Raw genomic sequence first — 17,662 nt, forward strand, 5'->3', positions numbered from 1 at the left:
AGGCTAAATATGATTCCTCCCTGGTGGCTGAGTGAGGTTTTACTGTGCATTACTGCTATACAACCACTGTTCCCTTCTTCCTTTGTATTTCAGCTCTCCATGCATTTTGTCTATGAACATCCCCTTGCCTCCTAGCAGTAAAGCTGAGCATGTCATTTTCTTAATTACTTTTTCCAAGGAGAAAATACCAAAACCATACAGGGGAGGAAAACAAAGGAGCAAAAACCACTGGTACTTTTCCCCCATCTGCACTTATTTTCTTCTAAGGACCATGCTCCATTTCAGTACCTAAAGCTGGAAAAGGTATTGAGACTCTCTGAAATCCAACACTGATAGCTGCAGTATGTTTTTAGAGCTATGTTAGCTAAAGTAGGATAGGAGTCTTCATGGCTTGCAGCAAAGAAAAAGCATATGTATGCATGTGTAGTGCGGAGAAAAATTATTTAATTAAAGAAAAATGCTCCTGGGTAAGGTTCTCTGTTATCTATGTCAATCTCTTTAGTTCAATCTTTTTCTACCAATGTTTTAGCTTTTCTGCTACAACTAATTAAAAATCACAGAACAGCTATGCGGAAGCATTATAGTCCTAAAAGTAACTGCTACCAAAAACAATCACAAATTATTAAACCCAGAGTGTATTTATGAGCCAAAAGAAAACAAAAAGCAACCATGACAAAATTATTTAAATAGGACCAAATGTACAAATGGACCTGGCAAGGACAACAGTGCAGACAGCAGGGGAGCTGCAAACCTCTAACTGAATTCTTTGCTAAACAAGTCCCTTTAGGCAGAGGTTAAGCTAGAGATCATCACTTCATTTTTTTTTGGGGAATTCTCTGATGATATTTCTCACTTAACAAGGTGTGCAGAGCAGTTCTCCATGTATGAACCAGAATTATTTTTCGGCTCACTATGAATGGGAAGAAAAATGTTTTGCCACAGAATTTCACTGTAGACCAGGATAAGTTAAATGAAAATATTTTCATTTGAGTTAACGTGACATTTTGTTTTGAGTTGGAACAACAATAAACTTTTGTGACTCAGGATCAATAGCACAAGTTAAAAATGTCCCAGAATAAAGAGTACATATTTTTAATGGTGACTTTGATTTAGACCATTTCCTGAGCTCACTGCAAATGCAATGCTCAGCTCTGCAACTTATTTGAGCTAGGATCCAAACAACTGCTTTTAAAATATATAGAAAGACAGTGAAAGATCTACCTTATGCAAAGTCTAATTCCCATATAAGACTAAGAAGACAAAATAGGAACATGAAGAACTCTAAATGACAGGAAGTACCATGTGCAAAAAAATCTCAAAGGATGGAAGGTACCCAAGAAAAGTTTCTGAGAAACTTGTTGCTTCATTGCAGAAAAAAGAAAAAATATCTGTCCTGAAAGACAAAAAAGCCTGTATCTAGAGCAAAATAGTCTGTTATTTATTTAGCTATGAATCAAAGGAGTATGTTTGCAGAAGATGAAAGAGAAGCACTATCTTGTCCTTTCTGACTGCAATTTGCATTAAGGGATACTGGGCTTTGGATACAAAATCTTCCCTGCAAACAAGACCTGTACTGAATTTCTCCATTTTTCTGGCACATTCAGGAAGGTGTCTCAGAAAAGCACAGGCAGAAGGAGGGGAAGAAGGAACAGAGAGAAATGATTTTTAAGGGTAGCCACATCATAGACATCAAATGTTTGAAAGATAATATGCACAAACTGCCATATGATCAATCCAGCTGTGCAAAATCCTGTCACTCACTCACCAAATTTGCTTTCAACATCAACTGTATAGGCCCAAAATATGCCTCAATCTATGATAATTTCTTTTTTAATGATCTTAGCTCTGCAAAGGAGTTGTTACTTATGAGGTATTTTAGAAAACCAGTACAACAGCAAGGAAAGAGCCCAACAGTGATAGGTGATACATCATGCTTGTGAAAAAGTATAATCATTTCCTCTTGATAACATTCGAAAAATTCACATACCACTTCTCAATGAACATATCTGAAACCTATACTGTCAGAGCAGGAGTGAAGGAAGGAGACACAGAAAGAATCTCTGATTAGTGCATCCTACAGAAGAATGAATCAACTAGTAATTATCTCCTCTAAGGGTGAAGAATCTCACAAACGGGCGGTGCGTTACCATCAACTCGGAATTCTCCACTTGGATTCACAACGAGCACAGGAGGATGTGAAGAAAGCAGTGAAACAAAGAAAGTGCTGTTTAGTGACTTTAAAAACACATCTCACAACTGTGACAACAACAGCACTTGGTAAGTTTTATAACAGTCACAATTTCTGAAGAGTGTATTGAACAGCATGGGGTAGAAGAAGGATGGGAAAGGACAGTCCACTTATGAGACATGTTCTCAATTCTGCTCTTAGACCCACAGTTACCAGGCTACCAAGATATGTGACAACACTGAAAGTAGCCTTGAAAAAAGAAAATAAATTAAAAAGTGTTAAACTGCAAAGAGGAAACCAAAAGCAAACCCAACTGAAAAGCCAAAACCACACTCTCAAAACATGAGGAACTGCACAGGATGGAGGTCTTGCCACCAGGTAGGGAAATCTAAGCTACTAATCTCAAAATAATTTGTGAAACACTCATGCAAGGAAGCAACACTCAAATTTCTTTCCAAGAAAGGCAAAGAAAGTCTAAGCTTTCACTAACTATGTTTCTGGCAGATTCAAGTCACACCAGGCCAATGGATGACATAACAAACAAACAAAAAAAGCCCCTAAGAACAAAAAACATCACATAAAACCCAAGACATTTTCAAACACCCTAGTTTCCCAACTTTCTCTCAGTGCACTTATATTAAACATCTCACAAATCCAAGAAAGTTAGTAGATTAATGCTCTTAATTTACTGCAGAATGTTTCTTACTTTTTCTCAACAGTCTGTGTCTACACAAAGAGCAGAGAAATAAGAAAACTCACTTTGTAGAGTAATTTCTACAGTGTGATGCTAACAAACCAAATTTTTTAGCAGTGCAACAACAGAAAATTTGGAAAATGTATCAGCCTTTAAATGATGCCAAATGCCATTGAAAATAGTTATGAGCCCACTTTCTGTTATTTCTATTAAGTGTATACTCATTCTGTAACATAATTACCATCTGCAGAATTCACAGACTTACACATAACATAATTTTATACTCTTGCATGGGATCTTTAAAAAAATCCTACCAGACAGAAATACAAAGAAAATGTTTCTTCTATTTTCAATTACCCTCCAAAAAACTAACAAATTATGCATGGTATGGCAGTAAAGAAATTACAATGAATGCGTAACACTGAGCCCCTTCTGTAAGAGTGATTCAAGTAAATATGAATACAGGTTAAATACTGTCAATGCTGCACATAATAAGAATTTCTTTCTACACTACAGAAATACACATACAGACTAATAGTTACACGGAATGGTTTTTACACAGATGAAAACACCACTACTACAACAACAGGACAAAACATGAACTTTGAAAAAGGAAAACAAGACAAAACTAACACTGACAAAGAAAGGCATAAGACGAAAAATACCAGGTTAGATCTTGCAGTGTAGTATATGTCTTCTGAATTGTCGAAAAAATCGCTACTGTCAGGCTGTTCATTAGATAGAGATCAAGAAAAGCAAATTATTTATATTGTGACTGAAAGCCAGATGCATATAAAGGTAAATTTTCTTGCTAAAAAAAAAAAGAGATACTGTTAGTTGAAACTCAAAACCAAGCAAGACAGTTCTCACAGTGGGGGTAAAACACAGCTAAGGGAATGGTCACATTACCAAACACCAAAATGATGAATTATTGTTCATCAGCTGAGCTGTGGTAATGTGTGACAAACTGTCCCAGCAAGAATGCAGTTCAACACCTCAGAGCAGCACTGACAGTAACTCCCGTGCTGCAGGGGTCCAGGGCTTTGTGCACTCGCACACATTAGTAACTGAGTGTAAGTTTAAGCACATTTGGTGACACAGAAGCACAAGCATCAGAACTGCTTTAATGAAAAGAGATCCACACTGTTACTGCTGGAGGAAGAGACAGTCATCTCTTGCTCCCACTTCCATTTCAAAGACTTTCTCTGCCAGAGTGGGCAGATTGCTAGAAACTTCTCCCACGGACTGGTTTGTGCTGAGGCTCTTAGCTAAACATCCATTCTTTGAACTTGTTTGCAATTTGCCATGTCAATTTAAATTGCCCATTGGTTCTTCAGATAATCTGTAACTATATGCTTTTAATTTGGTCTCTGGACCCAACATCATTACTTTTGAAATCATAGATCTGTCTGTATCAGGTCTGCATGCTTCTTTCTGACACAAAGCATGGAGCAGTTATTTTTCCTCTTCAAAAAGATTCAAACTAACAGTTATAGGTATTCTGTATAGACAGGGAGATGAGGCAAGTTCCTTGGACAGGTTTCACATACGCAACATCTGACCAGAACAAACAATGCTAAGATATTTTCTTATCAGCAGAATTCATCTGGATGGTTCAAGTCCCTTCACCAAGCAGCAAGAACTTCTGAGAGTCCAAAGTCCAAAGGTCCTGACTGCTAACACACAGTGCAGGAAAAGGCTCGATTCCTCCCTTCCAACAACACCTCTCAAAGAACTGCTCTCAAAAGCTGTGCTTTCAACCCCTTAGAAAATCTCTCTCCGGTTTAGCAACTCAAGTTCCTAAGGTGCAATAAGAGCACCACTACGGAGTTATCCACTATGGTTTGTATCGTCAGAGAATGATAAAGAAGTGGGAAAAGTTTTTTTTTAAACTTCAACCTCTCCACTAATTATCTTTCTACATTTATGATTATGTGAGTAAGTAAAACTCTTAATGAGCAAAAGCGTGACAGTTTCAACTATACAATGCTTCCAATTGTATTTTCTTTACAACAGGGAAGCAAAGACAATTCAAAAATAATTGTGAGTTAAATGATGGGTTTACGGTGGAAGCACTACTTTCATTATCATACTTAATCTTACATAACCAGGGCTCCTAAATAATGCCGTTATGTCAGGGTCTAAGTAACACATCTGAAATACTTGTCAAAATCCTGTGTGTGATTTGGTAAGCTGTTCTCCATCTCAAACAGGCACCAGAAACTGAGGCTCGCTGTCCAGCCAGTTCTGAGGACAAGCACGATTAACTACAACCCAGAGTCTGCTGACCCACTACCAAAGGGCAAAGCACTTGGAAGGATTATTTCAGTACAACCACAGAGCACCACAAGGAAGTCTGTGTCAGAAATCCGACTCACATGTGGTTTGTAGACGACAGAAGTACATTCCTAAGTACACACCCTTCCAAAAACCAACTCCGAGCAAAGCCAGTGTCCCTCCCACCTGTTTGCTAAGCCAACTTTTTCTCCTTAACACCTGCCTTAGAAAAACAGAGAGAACACGTAAGTCTGCAGTGAGGAAGCAAAGGAGTGTCTTTATCCAGGAACGTGAAGAAATTGCCCAAGTGCACAAGTGTGGAAAGCAACAGTCTCCATAGAAGACAGGAAGCTACTGCAATTTTGAGACAGCACAGGCATCTTTTCCCTCACAGCTTGAGTTCTCACACCCCTTGTACCGATGGGTCCACAGGAAGAAACCATTGGCAATACACATTGACAGAAAATAGCTGCCAGACTCAGCATGGCTCAGCTGTGATGCAGGGCCACAGAAGGATTATTCACAGAGGAAAGCCTTTTAAAATGCATTGTACCTCTTCCCCAAGCTCTCAATTTTATTATTTCCATTGTCAATACAAGAACAAGTGGGAGAAACAGATGAGTACACACAGAATTCTACAATTAAAAAAATAACTCTGTAAATAAAGGGAATTATATACTGGGCAGAGAGGGATAAAGCATAGAGGAAACCTGCAACACAAAGGGCTGCTGCTTAGCACATACAGCACATCTGGCAGAAACCACAAATAAGGAGGTTTGCTACCTATAGTGAATGTAATGGCACAAAAACCCCACCACGTTACAACTTGTCAGTAAAATCACTAACAAGTTCAGCAGTACCAAGGAAACGTGCTACACATCTTGGATTCCTCCTCCCCCACAGATATTTGTAGGGATTAATGTGTAGTGCATAGCCCATGCTGCTTGTTACTCACAAATTCATGATGTGGCTCTGTCTCTTTCCTCAAGGGTGGATCAAACTTTACTTGGCCAACTAAAGAGGAGAAAAGGAAAACAAGAAGTTGGACTGTAGTTAGACAAGACTTAGCTCCAAAGGCTAACAAAAAAAGAACTCAGTTTAATGAATGCATCATATCCCCACTGACAGAAACCTGTGACACATGGACATCCCAAACTTGTGCCTGCTAGATAAACTAATGGGCACAGAAAATACTCTTTTATCACAAAGGCAGCCCAAATGCCATTTGCCTCACCTTCTCATTAGAAGGAACAGGAAAACCACTGAGAAAATAGGGCAGTGAAGTGTCCTCTTCAGAGGTGCAATACAGCTGTACTTTATAGAAGAAAAAACTATCCATGACGTGAATTCACTGTTGGATCTGCTTTTCTGAGAGACTCACTAGCACTAAAGAGTGCTGAATGAAGTTTGGCAGGAATTAACCCCACTTTCCAGGACGACTTTGTGGCAGGAATTCTTGAACACTCCTACTCTTGATTCTACCTTAAGAACAGACAGCTACAGCTGTAAGTATTTAATTCAAGCAAAATAATTACCACAATTTGGGGGATGGAGTCTGCTTTTAATGGCCAGTGGTCAATCTCCTCCCTTCCTGACCTCTGTGTGACTGTTTCAATTCAAAAGCAAATCCAAGATACTAAATTAAGGAAAAAAAGAATAATCCTTTGCCATTCTGTTACCCAGCTGAATCTGGCATTGGCATGGATATCTTTGCTGGACTAACACATGAAACTATGTCAATCAGCTCTCAGAAGAGCTCAGGCTTCATCTTGTTCAATTAAGATACAACAATAATGAACTCTGCTGAAGTGCTGACAAAGGGTGTATATTTTACAGAACCTATATCCTTAAGTGAAACAGTCTAAGCTTTTATTTTCCTCTGTATCACTAAACATGTTTCTATGTATGTCAGATTCCCAAAATACGACCTGAAATAATATCAATGATTAAATACATCATATTGTCACATTATACAGGCTTACAGTTTATTTCGGAGCGTGTCTTTTCTTCTCTCCCATTTCTACTTGTTGAATGAATTCTGTGAGGTACAACAAGAGGCTAGAAGTAAAAATAAAATATTTAATACCAAAACATACTCAACTTAAGCCCTGTATTGTGTAACAGTATTTAGCAGGCTTCTGCTAAAGAAATCAAGTGAAAGCTATATGTAAAGATTGCATGCATTTTTAATATATTAAAGTTAGAATTATTTGGAGACATTTTAACTGTTGAGTGCCTTCAGTATAAGGGATTTTAGAACACTGCATTTGACCAAATAAAGCTAATGCTGGCCAGCTTTTGTCTTTGCTCATATAGCATTTTCTTTTTTCCCCATTCAGTTTAAGGGTATTGGTAATTTTTAAAATTAGCAGTAAGACTAAATCTGACTTACTGGCAGATTTCATTCCATGAGATACTGAAACAATTTTTCCAGCTTTTAACTTAAACTGATTTCTAAAATGTCATCAGTTACATTATTTAAGCAGATGAGAAATCTACCTGAGGTTTTAAACTGAATAGAAAGGAGTATTCCTGGTACTCCTTTGCTGTGTGGCAAGAGAGATAGCAAAATTTCTATAAATTCCCCTTCATATTTATATTTCTCTTCTATTTTTTTCCCTGAATTTCCATTTACTTCTCTACAGGATGAAGTGTTCTGCACTTCAAGACCTGGCTTTCTTTTTTGCCTCTGTTGGATTTTCCCTCTTTTTTCTACATTCACCACTGCAAGCTCTCTTAGAAATGTGGGGGCATTCTGCACCCTTGTTCACTGCCTCAGGGTCCAGGGTGAGCATCTTTGTATGTGAATCACCCTTTTGCTGCTAATACTATTGTTGCTGTACTTTCACAGAGTCATGAATAGGTCAGAAACTGTTTATTCCTAAAATGCTATCTGCAAACATGGTTTCTTTTCTCCCCTTTTCATCACACACTACCTCCTTGATTCCTGTTAGGATCCAACACGTATACACGGTGTTTCACCTCCCACTTTTGTTCACTTTGCTCTTCCTTGAAACTGGAGAGATTTACAGACTGCAGGTGTGTATCTTCTCCACTCTCACCAGTAGGTTTTTTTTGTTTCTCACAGCTTGTGTCAATCTTTCCCTTCCACGGTTCCATTTTGTCTATTGTGTACTCTTTGGGCTTCGAAAATGGTTGGCTACAGCATGTCAAGGCTCGATCTGATACCATGTGCTGAAAGGTTGCTCATCTATAATCTTTCATTTAGAGGCACTGCCCAGTTGTGTCTGATGTGTGTGCATCTGTAACTCCAGCAGGAGCCCAGCTGGAGCAGGGCTAGGAGGTATTTTCACCTCCAGCAGTATTTGTGAACACTTGCACCCTGACACAGATGCCTGTGTGGCACAACAGACAGAGCCTGTCCTCCTACCATCTTCTCCATGACCACAGAATTACATTCAGGATCAAATCTTCATCTCAAGTCCTCAAGTCACCTTGAAATACCTGCACTGACAACAGACTGAGACCAACACCTGACATCTGAGCTGTGCAGGAGGACAAAGGAATGTAGGTTAACTTCCTGACACAAATGGCACATTTGGGCACAATTTCCATCATGGCACAGATCTCAAAAGCAATCTTATCCCCAAAATTTGCAGTGCGCTAGGCATAAAACATGAGGACCTTCCTCTTTGCAACCTTTCCAACTAATACCACATTTATCCTGAGAATTACTGTCATAGAAACAGGGAGAACAGGCAATTGTCAACATCTCCAAAGTCCAGAGTCCCAAGCAGCAATCCTGTCCATGACTGGGAAATTAAGTGAAGCCCTCCATGAGCTGGGGTAGGGAAAAATACTGGAAATGTCAGTTTCAGATACAGTTGCTAAATGAACAACAACTGCATGAACAGAAGAACCTTTTTAATTATACCCAAATATGGGATGGGTTTTAGTTTTCACATATTAAATGCTTCACTTTTAAGTTTAGAATTACTTTTAAATTATTTTAAAATGTAGTATGGTACTCCTTAGAGTGGTAGCAAATTCAGATAAACTTCACAGCTCTGCAGACTATCCAAGCATTGGATATCCAAGCACAGATTGCATCCCCCTAAAAGCAGCACAGGTCAAGTGAAGACCTGTCACCACAGTGGGCAGTACCTGCCTTCAAAGACCACTGACAGAGAGAAAAGCTATCTCATCTCCAAAAAAGAAAAAAAACCCACCAAAAAAATCTTCAAAACATTAACACCATCACCCAAAAAAATCCATAGCTCTAAACAAACTGGGGAGTAGGTCTGAAGCTCTCAAGTCTCAGTGGTGCTTTTGGACTATGTTGTGTTGCACCACATTTTGTCACTTCTTTTGATTTTTTGATGGACGCATTCAGGCAATTGTGACAAGCACAGGACCGGCCAATCCCTAAATTAACATCTCCAGCTGCCTCTGTGAGCAGGTGAGTTTTGAAGAAAGTTAAATTGTGCATGAAAGAAGCACATACACTTCTCACTACACTGGTTTTTATTATCAGAAAGACCACAATGCCAAGACTGCCCTGACTGTGGTGAGAGTCTTCATCTGAAACACAAAATTTGCTAAGCTTCTCCCCAGAAAGGCACAGCTTTTGCTCCTGATACCACACTTCATTATGGGGTAGTTGGTAAGTTATACAGTAGACAACAGAAGAGCCTTCTTAATGCTAAGTCACAAGGGACACACATGAGTGAACACTATTTTGTAAGCCAAGAAACACCTCTTAAAGGGCCTCACAGCCCTCACTCATCACTGAGCAGAGAGAGAACCAAAGGACAGTAAAGAGCTTATGGGAAGAAGGTCCAAGTGGAATCGGACATCATTTTCTTAAGTGACCTGAAAGTCAACCACATTAAGGGATTTCTTGTGTGCTTGACTTTAAAATTTTTTTTTATCAGAAAAATCTACTAAATTTTTCTCCCACACTTGCTTTTGAAAGTATTGACTATTATTTCATCTGTATGCCTTCATCTCTTTCCTTCTTATTTGGAAAATGTGTAAGCACTGCACTCCATAACACAAAATTTCATCTATTTCACTTTGGCTTCTTTCCATACTTTTTATTTTAGCTTTTAAGAAAGACTTGGTGAAAGTCAGCTGGTCTTTGCTGTTCATGTGGGTAAAAGCTCATTTAACTTGTAAAAGCTGAAAATCAGTCCCTTAAGTAAGTTGCCTCTTTCAAGTTTCTTTTCCTCTGAAGGCATTTTTAGATTAGTTTACCCGTTAAAAAGAACCAAAAATATATAATTAAAGAATCAATAGCGTTTGTGTTAAAAGGATTACATTTTTCTTTAAAAGATGTAGGGAGCTGTAAACATTTGAAAAGTATGCACTAACGTGCAGGAAAGTATGAAGACAGGATGAAGTAACAGAATATCTATCTCTTTTCTCTTATTTATTAAACACTTCAGTCCTGGGCTGTTTATCATCTTACATAAGCAGACTAGTTTTTCACAGCTGTTTGAGCAGGAAGTCAGAAACTCTTTGATAAAACTGTAAGTGAAATCAAGTTTCAGAATATTCTAAGATGGAAAAATTCAATCTGCAAGAAACACTCATCAAACCACTGAACAAAAACAACTACAGGATCATTCTCTCCTGCACAGGTTTATGAATCAGTTTTATGAATGCTTTCTTTGCAGATAGAAACATAACTTCACAAAGAAACTATAGCAGAATGCATGACAGAACTCAGGACTGGAGAAGCAGATCACATTTACTGTTTCAAAATTGTTAAGAATAGCAATGAACCAAATTTTGAAGTATTTAAATCTTTCTCTTCAAGCTTCCCTTCCCAAAAATATAATGATTTTTGCTAAGTGCCTATAGGAGTGAGAGAGCAGCACAACTAACAGTAAAAGCAACCCTTGAGACTATTCCCAGATCACAAAAAATCCTGGGGCTCAATACAACACAATGATGTAGTTTTGCTAGCAAACAAAAACTTAATCTGATGCTATGATTAAAAGATATTCCTACCTCAGGATCATCATCATCAAAATCATGGTAAGTGGAATGATCAGGATTATTCATTTTATCCAAAAGTTCAATGGCAAGACTCCGATTCAATGGCTGGGTAACAAAGGGATGCTGAAAGACAGAGGGAAACACAGATTAAAATTCCAGCCACTCACATTAAGCATATTTTAATTTCATAACTTAAAAAAAAGACTCCTCATAGATAAATTTATACCTGTAGCAACTTTTCTGCTGTAGGTCTTTTTTTAGGATTTTTTGTAAGTGCCATTTTCACAAAATGATGGAAACTATTGGACCTGTAAAACAAAGTGCTAAACATTAAAATCAACTTCCAAGTACAGTACATTCATTATCTACTGAAACAAAAGAGTACTTACCATTTCATTTTGTCCTTTAATTTAGGAGGCTGGAAGTTGCTTTTTGTCATTAGAAAAAGTGCTCTGAAAAAGAAGAACAACAGCATTTCTGTGGGTACATTGCAATACACATGAGATAAATTATTAAACACTTTATTTAATAGGCGGGAAGAAGCCCCATCAGTTTAAGAGGTAGGACTTTATACAGTTATGCACCAGAAGGAGTTGTTAACATTTCTGTTCACTCAGAACCCTCACAGCCCAGTGCCCTAGCAATACACCCAAAACCCACAAGCACACACAGCCACCTCTTCAAATGGATTATTTAATTAGCTGCATTTACCCACCAAGCTCTAACCCCTTACTAACCTCATTGGATGTAGGTCAAACATTGGAGGCTGAAGTTCAGCAAGCTCTATTGCAGTTATTCCAACTGCCCAGAGATCACAGAGTTGGTTATAGCCACCTTTCCTTTCTACTGCAGCAACTTCTGGTGCCATCCTGGACAGCAAGAGAGGTTTTTAGGTAAACTCCTCACCATAAATTAAACATTCTTTGTACACATAGTATTCTTTTTCTTAGAGCTCTCAATCGATGAGGTCCCATTATATATAGATATACACACACAAGTGTGTGTGTAAAAAGTTATGCAACATACACCTGAGGTTTCCCTCCTCTAATAACTAACAGGTAATCTCTACAATGGTCACTCAGGAGTAAGTGGATGAAATCAATCTGTCTCAGACTAAGTACTATTCAACAACCAAAGAGCCTAAAGTACAATTATTCAACTACAATAAAATCCACATAATACCCAAATTTAAGTATTGCCCAGAAAGTGATCCACTGACTTTGAAGAAAAAATTCTAATAAGAGAAAAAGCTGTAAAATGTCAGCTTTCTTGTATCCTGAAAGCATAAGACTCATTGTCACCTCTGTATAGAGCACTCCTTGTTTGTAAAGTCTGTCTCACTCATGTCAGGTGACCTCTTTATGTCAACAAAGTGGTTTCACATTCTCAGGTGGCAAAAATGAGCAAACATAAATGGCACATAAATAGGAATACCTAAAGGGAGTTATTCACTTGGAATTGTCACATGTTTTTAATGGCCAAAGTGAATTGTGAATTATGAATTTGATTGTCCTATGCAGCCCTGCAAGGTGGCCAACATGTTAGTATTTCTTAGCTTTATCAGTCCTGATCACCTGCAAAGTAGCACTAAATAACTCAATAAATGTTAACACAGATGAAGTCACTTAGAGAGTGCTCCAGCAGATGATCAAGCAGCATCTCAACTGATGCATTATTCAAATACTGATATCCTGTGGTCACAGCACTGAGCCTGCCAGAGCTCAAAAAGTGTTTGGACAATGCTCTCCCACACATGGTGTGACACTTGGGGATGTCCTGTGCAGGGCTAAGAGTTGGACTCAATTACCCTTATGGGCCCTTTCCACTCCTCACCTGTAGATCCAAAAACATCAGAAGGTTTGGTGGTAGAACTTACTTCACATGCATAACTAAACTATATTTAGACACATTTCTTCCTGAGTTCATTAAAAATCCCAATCACTCTAAATCAAAAAGGAGGGAGTTACCACAGGAGAGAGGAAACATGGGTTAAACATTTAAATGGAAGGGTTACTAGCACTGCAGCTCACCTGCCCTGAGACACATGTTGATCTAATGATCACTAAAACCTTCACATGGCCTGCTTAACTAAATTTTCTTCTCTGCAATCTCAAAAATTTTGCTTCCTTGCTTCTGCTCTCAAATCTCTGAGAAGCTTTGCAAAGAACAACCGATGCTTTTCATCGGCATTTAACCTATGGAATACTTTCAAAGTTATTATTTAAGGTCATTTGAGAAGCCTGGCACGATTTGAAAGTTACGGGACTTTCAAACACTGAGGTCACCCAGACATCTTGGGACAGAGACACAAACCAATCACATAATCATGACTGATGGGTGTTGGTGCTGTTCTGAAAGGGAAGTGAAGCCTTGGTGTGAAGAAGAATGCTAAAAATACTGTGCTGGCTATTTCAAGTCAATACTTGAACATAGGGTTTTTTCATTATATATGTATTTTTATCTTGCACCTACTATGCTGTCAGACTACAGAATTTTAGTATCTGTCTGTGAAACATATGAAAAAAATGCTGTTTTACAGTAGAGAATGTGTCTCATGTACTTCAAGGTGAAAGGGGACAACCACTTTCAGTAGGAAAAGGATAAAATGAAAGGCAGAACTTCAGATAAGAAAAATTACACACACTAGTTTAATGAGGAAAAATAGAGATGCAGCACAGGTAGAACTGTACAACAGGATTCAATCATTTTAGGTAAAAAAAAGGAGAAATGGCTTAGAGAAACAGTTCACAAATAGCAAAAGTCTGTGGATCTGTGAGGACAAAGAAAGCTCATCAAGTAGAAAAGCTGTAATTAGCCTGGAGGGGAAATAAAATACCAAAATGAAAAATCGGGGAATAAAAAAATATTTAAGATCAAAGTTAAAAGCAAGCAAAATTGCTGCTAGTTTTTAGGTTTTACTAAATTAAGATAAATTAGTCAACAGCAATGGCACTACACAGCCTTTCAAGTTTTCAGAGGATTAAAGCCTTTTCTCTGACACTCAGCTAATTCAGGATTTGGAATAAGTAACACAGATATGATCACCAGAAAGTCTGACACAGCCTTTAGTGGTTAGTCTACCCAGGAAGTGACAGAGCATGCCTTTATCACAATTTTTCAACAGTATTATATGTGTTACCATTATATTAATGGTCAAGTAAAACACAGTTACCAATATGGGGTGCCAATGAAGGATTTCCTTTTGGCAATTGTAGCTGTTATCTGTGCAGATACTCCAAAATCAGCTATTAAGAAAAAAAGGCAAAAACAAAAAGACAGTTAACAAGTGATTTGCTGTAATTAATTGTTAATGAACACAAGTTTGGTTTCCCCACTGTGAAGAGGTCCTTAAATATACTGGAAATATTTATCAAAAAATAAAAATCAAAAGCAAAGAATAGAAACTTGATCTGTCTCAGATACCATTGGTCAGCTCCCCTCAGTCACTTGCCAGACATGCACAGAAATGTCCCTCATGCACACAAGGAAGAGCAGGCTGGCACAGAACACCCAACAGGTACATGAAGGGTTTTAGTAAAATAGAGAATCTCATTTTGTGTTACCAAAGAGATTCTTTCAGATAAGCTTTCAAGGTACATTTCACATTTGAAGACTCTGGATGGTAGATTTTATTAAAATTTTATAAAACCCTGTGATTTGACTTTTATTTTTGCTTTACAACATCAGGTCTTTTACCTCACTGTTCCAAAATTACTCCAACTAATCCTCAGATACTAATTTGATGGTTTAGTTAGATACCACCAGCAAGATAAAAAGAATTCTGATATTCAGTAATTTCTTACATGAACCATCACCTCATTAAACAAAACAGAGCATGCTGTTTCTTAGAGCACATACAAATACTAATTTTTAAGCACTAGGATGTATTAACTCACCTAATTTTACATGTCCATTATCCGTTAAAAGAATGTTTGCTCCCTTTAAAAAAAGAAAAGTTTACTTGAATTAAAACATGCCAATACCTCCAAGACAACACTAAAAAGAGAAATATGTGGGATCTTACAGCAAATTAGGGGCCAAAGAAAAAGCAAGGATTGTGTTCAATAAATCTGCAGCCTTATCAAGGAAATGTTCATGAAATTAGCAAGCTGCCATTCTGTTATTAAAAAATCTCCTCGGATATACAGTGTTTTTCATTAATTTTTAGTTTAGCCTATGGTACTACAGAGTTTGCGGTGCCCACAAAACCTCTCAATAAACAGTATTTGCCTGTGCTGATTAATTCTTTTTTCTATTTACAATGACTCAAAGGAAACAGGAACTCAAAAGGTCAAAGTGGAAACAATTTCATTTTCTTTTCATAAGTAGGAGCTCATTTTGTCTTGTTTAAGAGCCATGCTTATAATTGCAGCCTTAAGGACCTGCCTCAATAATCAAGCATTTAGCAAAGCTACTTCCGTCCTTATGCAACAGAGACTCTGTTCCTGCTGGATTTGGAGAGGTCATTTTTGTGTGGCTGTGTGTTCCAGTCACTTCGGCTCAATAACCAAAATTAACCCAAAGCAGAGGTTTGTATTACAAAATTACAAGATACAAGGACTGAGAACAAACCTGAGTTGAAGACTGAAACCAGCCACACGTTGAGCTGAGTGAAGGTTAGAGCTGGCTAAACACAGTTCCAAACATCAGCACTGCACTGCCCATCAGGTAGATGGAAAGGCAGCAGAGATGGAACTCCAAACATCTGTGTTTTCACAGATCATGGCTTTTCCCAGAGCAGGAAAAGTCAGGCCTGCAATAAAACACAGCTAACTTGGCCCACGCTGCACAAGCACAGTTAATGAGCTTGGCAAACAGTGTAACAGCCCTGCTTACATTCTCTTGACCTTGTTCACCTTTCAAGCCACCAGGACAGGTACTCTAAACATGGAACTTAGCTACTGAGGGAAGCAAACACCGTTCAGCAGTCAGGCAATCTGCAGATGAAGACAGTACTTTTCCACGCTCATGAGAACAGATTAAAAAAAAATCACAATGTAAGCACTGTAAGCATTTATTAGCACAGTTCTGCATAGAAAAGGTATCTGTGGACTGTATCTTTACAAGCATTCTGTAAAGTATAGTGGAAAACATTTAATTTTGGTGCCTGAAGTAATCTTTCATTCAGAAATTACTTTTGTGATTGCTCAAAACCCACATATTCTTCTGCAGCCATTGAGAACAACTTGGAATCAGGCTGCATGAAGGCAACTACAGTTAAAGCTGCTGGGGAAAAAAAGAAACCAAAACCAGCCAAACCAACAGCAAGCAACAACACAAAAGAATATGATAATTTACTGTCAGATTTCCAGGAGGAATCTTGCCAGGTTTTGAAGGGCTTTGGAAAGACTAGGTAGTAAAACTTCAGGAACAAAAAGTCAACAGGAAGCACCAGAAGGAAACTATAACAGAGTGTAAGAGTCTGAACAAGCCACTTTTGATATAGCTTTGCTGAGATGCAGATTTCAGTAAGTCAGTACTAATAGCCTGATTTGCAGCACCCTCTCTATTTTTAGCATGCGAGGGAGGGGACAGAAGCAGTCTCCAAGAACCACACAGAACAGCAGCCTCTGCCCTGCAATCTGCTCACCACGATGCAAAAGCCAAAGCAAGAGCTCTGCTCACTAGCTGGTTCAAAAAAGAAGGGTATATGGAGCTCCCTGGAAAAGCTGTGGGAAGAGCAAACTTTTCTTTTGCACAAAGCACACACCCTGACAGCCATCTGAACACACACGGCTCTGGACACCAGCTGATGGCTAAATTTCACACCACTGGTCCACATAAACAGTTTGTGTGGCTCCAAGGGAAAGAACTATTTCCTTGCATATTTTTTAAAGAAAGATTTTGGGTTTTTTTGCCTTGGGCAGAAACTTTTACTTCATTCTAATAGATTAAAAATCCCTACATATTCAGAAATGTACTGAAAACTGGTATGTAACAATAAAGACAACTGGAGGTGATGCAACCTATTTTAAAAGCACAAAAACCCCTTCAGTTTTTACTTACCTTTATATCTCTGTGCATTTTTCCTTTACTGTGAAGGTAATATAGTCCCTGCATAAAATATTTAAATAGTAATTTAGTCCAACATTTTTCATTTGACATACATTTCTTATTTAATTACCATGTATATTTCAGATCCAATTTAATCATCTAAATGACTCGCTGACTGAAGACTATTTTTATATTTCAGTGTAATTTGCTGTAAATTTGCAGATTCAATAGATGTAGCAGCATATCTAATGTAAATACAGCAGCATATATAAGTATCTTTATATAAAGATACTTATATAAAGTATAAAGCAGCATATCTAAGTATCTTTATATAAAGATATTTAGACATTTATATGAAGATAATTAGACATTTATCTTGTATCTAAAGCACAGGATAGATGGAAGTAATACTGGTCACCACACCTAATGGAAGAAGAGTATTCCCCAAACAAGTTTTTCTCTGGACATGGTAACTGTCACCTTTTTAGGCCAAAGTAATTACTGGCAAATGGTCTAGGAGTCTTCTATTCAGCAGTCAGATCATT

General features: G+C 38.0%; 1 protein-coding gene across 5 annotated transcripts in view; it reads right to left on the bottom strand.

Annotated features, from left to right (window-relative positions):
• Window positions 1-17,662, bottom strand: part of MAP4K3 (mitogen-activated protein kinase kinase kinase kinase 3) — a 65,830-nt gene that overhangs the window by 30,116 nt on the left and 18,052 nt on the right. For 3 of the 5 annotated variants that reach the window (XM_068186517.1, XM_068186515.1, XM_068186514.1), the window contains exons 6-15: window positions 17,130-17,177; window positions 15,020-15,062; window positions 14,296-14,368; window positions 11,861-11,992; window positions 11,513-11,575; window positions 11,350-11,431; window positions 11,136-11,246; window positions 7,142-7,217; window positions 6,115-6,173; window positions 3,548-3,610 (exon numbers count right to left, since the gene is read on the bottom strand). In XM_068186517.1, coding sequence (XP_068042618.1) covers window positions 3,548-3,610; window positions 6,115-6,173; window positions 7,142-7,217; window positions 11,136-11,246; window positions 11,350-11,431; window positions 11,513-11,575; window positions 11,861-11,992; window positions 14,296-14,368; window positions 15,020-15,062; window positions 17,130-17,177 — 750 coding nt within the window. The remainder of the gene's footprint in view (window positions 1-3,547; window positions 3,611-6,114; window positions 6,174-7,141; window positions 7,218-11,135; window positions 11,247-11,349; window positions 11,432-11,512; window positions 11,576-11,860; window positions 11,993-14,295; window positions 14,369-15,019; window positions 15,063-17,129; window positions 17,178-17,662) is intronic. The other 2 variants (XM_068186519.1, XM_068186518.1) reach the window with 1 other exon arrangement.

The sequence above is a fragment of the Anomalospiza imberbis genome, chromosome 3 (genome assembly GCF_031753505.1).
Source record: "Anomalospiza imberbis isolate Cuckoo-Finch-1a 21T00152 chromosome 3, ASM3175350v1, whole genome shotgun sequence".
Classification (NCBI taxonomy): Eukaryota; Metazoa; Chordata; class Aves; order Passeriformes; family Viduidae; genus Anomalospiza; species Anomalospiza imberbis.